Consider the following 1,795-nt stretch of genomic DNA (forward strand, 5'->3'; position numbering starts at 1 on the left):
CTACTGAACATCTGATTTCATAAATTCATCTGTCCATTTTCATTGTTGCTTAGAATATTTACACAACTGATTATGGTATTAGATGCTTGGCATTATTTAAAAAAGAATTAAAGATTGAAAATATCTCACATAACTCCAGTTCATGTGTAGAACTTCAATACTATCTTTGCATACCACCAGAGATCTGAGGTTGCAGATTGATCATACTGTTTCACTAGATCAGTTTGCCTGTCATTATTTGAAGCTTCCAAAAAATCTGTCTTTGTTTCTGAGTTATAGATTTTTTTTTAATAAATTGCATATATATTTTTGACTCATTGAGATTGCACTTGAATGTATATCTGTGCTTGTATGTAATTTGTCTAGTTTAAAACATGAAACATGAGTTTACGAAGTTATTGATAATATCTGCACTTTGCAAGTGATTGTCTGGAAGAAGGGATATTGAAATATAGAAAAAAACATTCATCTTTCTTCTTGTGAAGATATCTATTCTAATCTCTATAGTCTTGACCACTTTTTGTACTAAGAATATTTCCTATTGTGAACATTTTTTTCATTTGAGGAATGATATATTTCTTTATATAAAAAGCTAAATCTTGTGACTGAATTATTCTTATCCTAGAATATATGTTTATATTATGCAGCAAGAGTTTCTTTTGAATATTTAGGGAGAAACTGTACCCTTTTGAAACCTTAAGAATCTAGCCTGTGTCTTTAAAGTGAAAAATGTAAATATTCTTTTGATGATAAATGAAGGAAAGTAACATTCATGTGTCTTGCATCTTGTAAGAGAACATCTGCCTTCAGAAAACATACACTATTCAAAAAAAGATAATTTAGACTAATTTCATATTATTAAAATTCATTGACACCTGGATATATGAAAAGGAATTAGGACTGTTAATGAAATGTTTAGGTGTGTATAAACATGAGTTTATGCTGTTATTTCATCTACTTTAATTAGGGAATGGTTGACATATCTCTTTGTGATTGTATTACATAAACATGTATAAAGGATTTTTTTTATTTGCAACAGATTCAAAATTAGGTATTCCTCAAAAGAAAATCCTGCTATGTTATTCTGAAGTATCCTTATTTTGACTAAGTGCTGACTTGATGGAAAGTGAACTGAAAAAAATCTTGTCTCGAACATTTTAGGCAATATGTTTCTACAAAGAATGAGTTATAAAACAAAAAGGCTTACAATTAACTGTGAAACAAGAATGTCTAAGATAATATGAAGCTTTATTGGAATGTCTTTATTTCGAAAAGTATTGAAAGTAATGAATTTTTAACAATACCAAAATATCCAAGTGTAAAACCACAATAAAACCAATTGCATTTAGCCAATAAAGTCATTTTCATGTCTGGATTTGTTTCCAATATAATTAAGGTGTCTGCATGTTGAGAATCTGTCTTTTTTTAGATGAAATTAGATCAGAGAAATATACCATCATTTTAAGGCTGGATAGGTACTGTATAGAACTTACAAAATAAGAAAATAAAATTCCCGTGTACAAAGTTTGAAAGTCCCGCCCCCGCCCCCCCGTTGCATTGTGGGACAATCGCAACAGCTGATCGTCAAAACAAACCTTGAAGGTCTCGATTATGGATGTATTCAGAAGGTCGTGTCGTATAATTGTGGATAAAACGAAGAGACTTTCAACGAGTAAGTAAAAATATTTGGCTTCAGACTTGTTAGTGCCAGCATCTGTGGAAATTCTAACAAATGATTTATCAAGATATTCATCAATGTATCGTTATTCTGAAGTTCATTCTAAATCTACGCTTT

The 1,795-nt window shown here is 30.2% G+C and overlaps 1 protein-coding gene across 1 annotated transcript in view; it reads left to right on the forward strand.

The window, feature by feature from the left end:
• Nucleotides 1-1,580: 1,580 nt before the first annotated feature.
• The window catches only part of LOC119593999 (xaa-Pro aminopeptidase 3-like), a gene marked incomplete in the record, with an annotated part of 9,131 nt that continues 8,916 nt past the window's right edge, over nucleotides 1,581-1,795 (forward strand). Inside the window, 1 exon segment of the mRNA XM_037943026.1 lies at nucleotides 1,581-1,672. Coding sequence (XP_037798954.1) covers nucleotides 1,612-1,672 — 61 coding nt within the window.

This window comes from Penaeus monodon, chromosome 33 (genome assembly GCF_015228065.2).
Source record: "Penaeus monodon isolate SGIC_2016 chromosome 33, NSTDA_Pmon_1, whole genome shotgun sequence".
Classification (NCBI taxonomy): Eukaryota; Metazoa; Arthropoda; class Malacostraca; order Decapoda; family Penaeidae; genus Penaeus; species Penaeus monodon.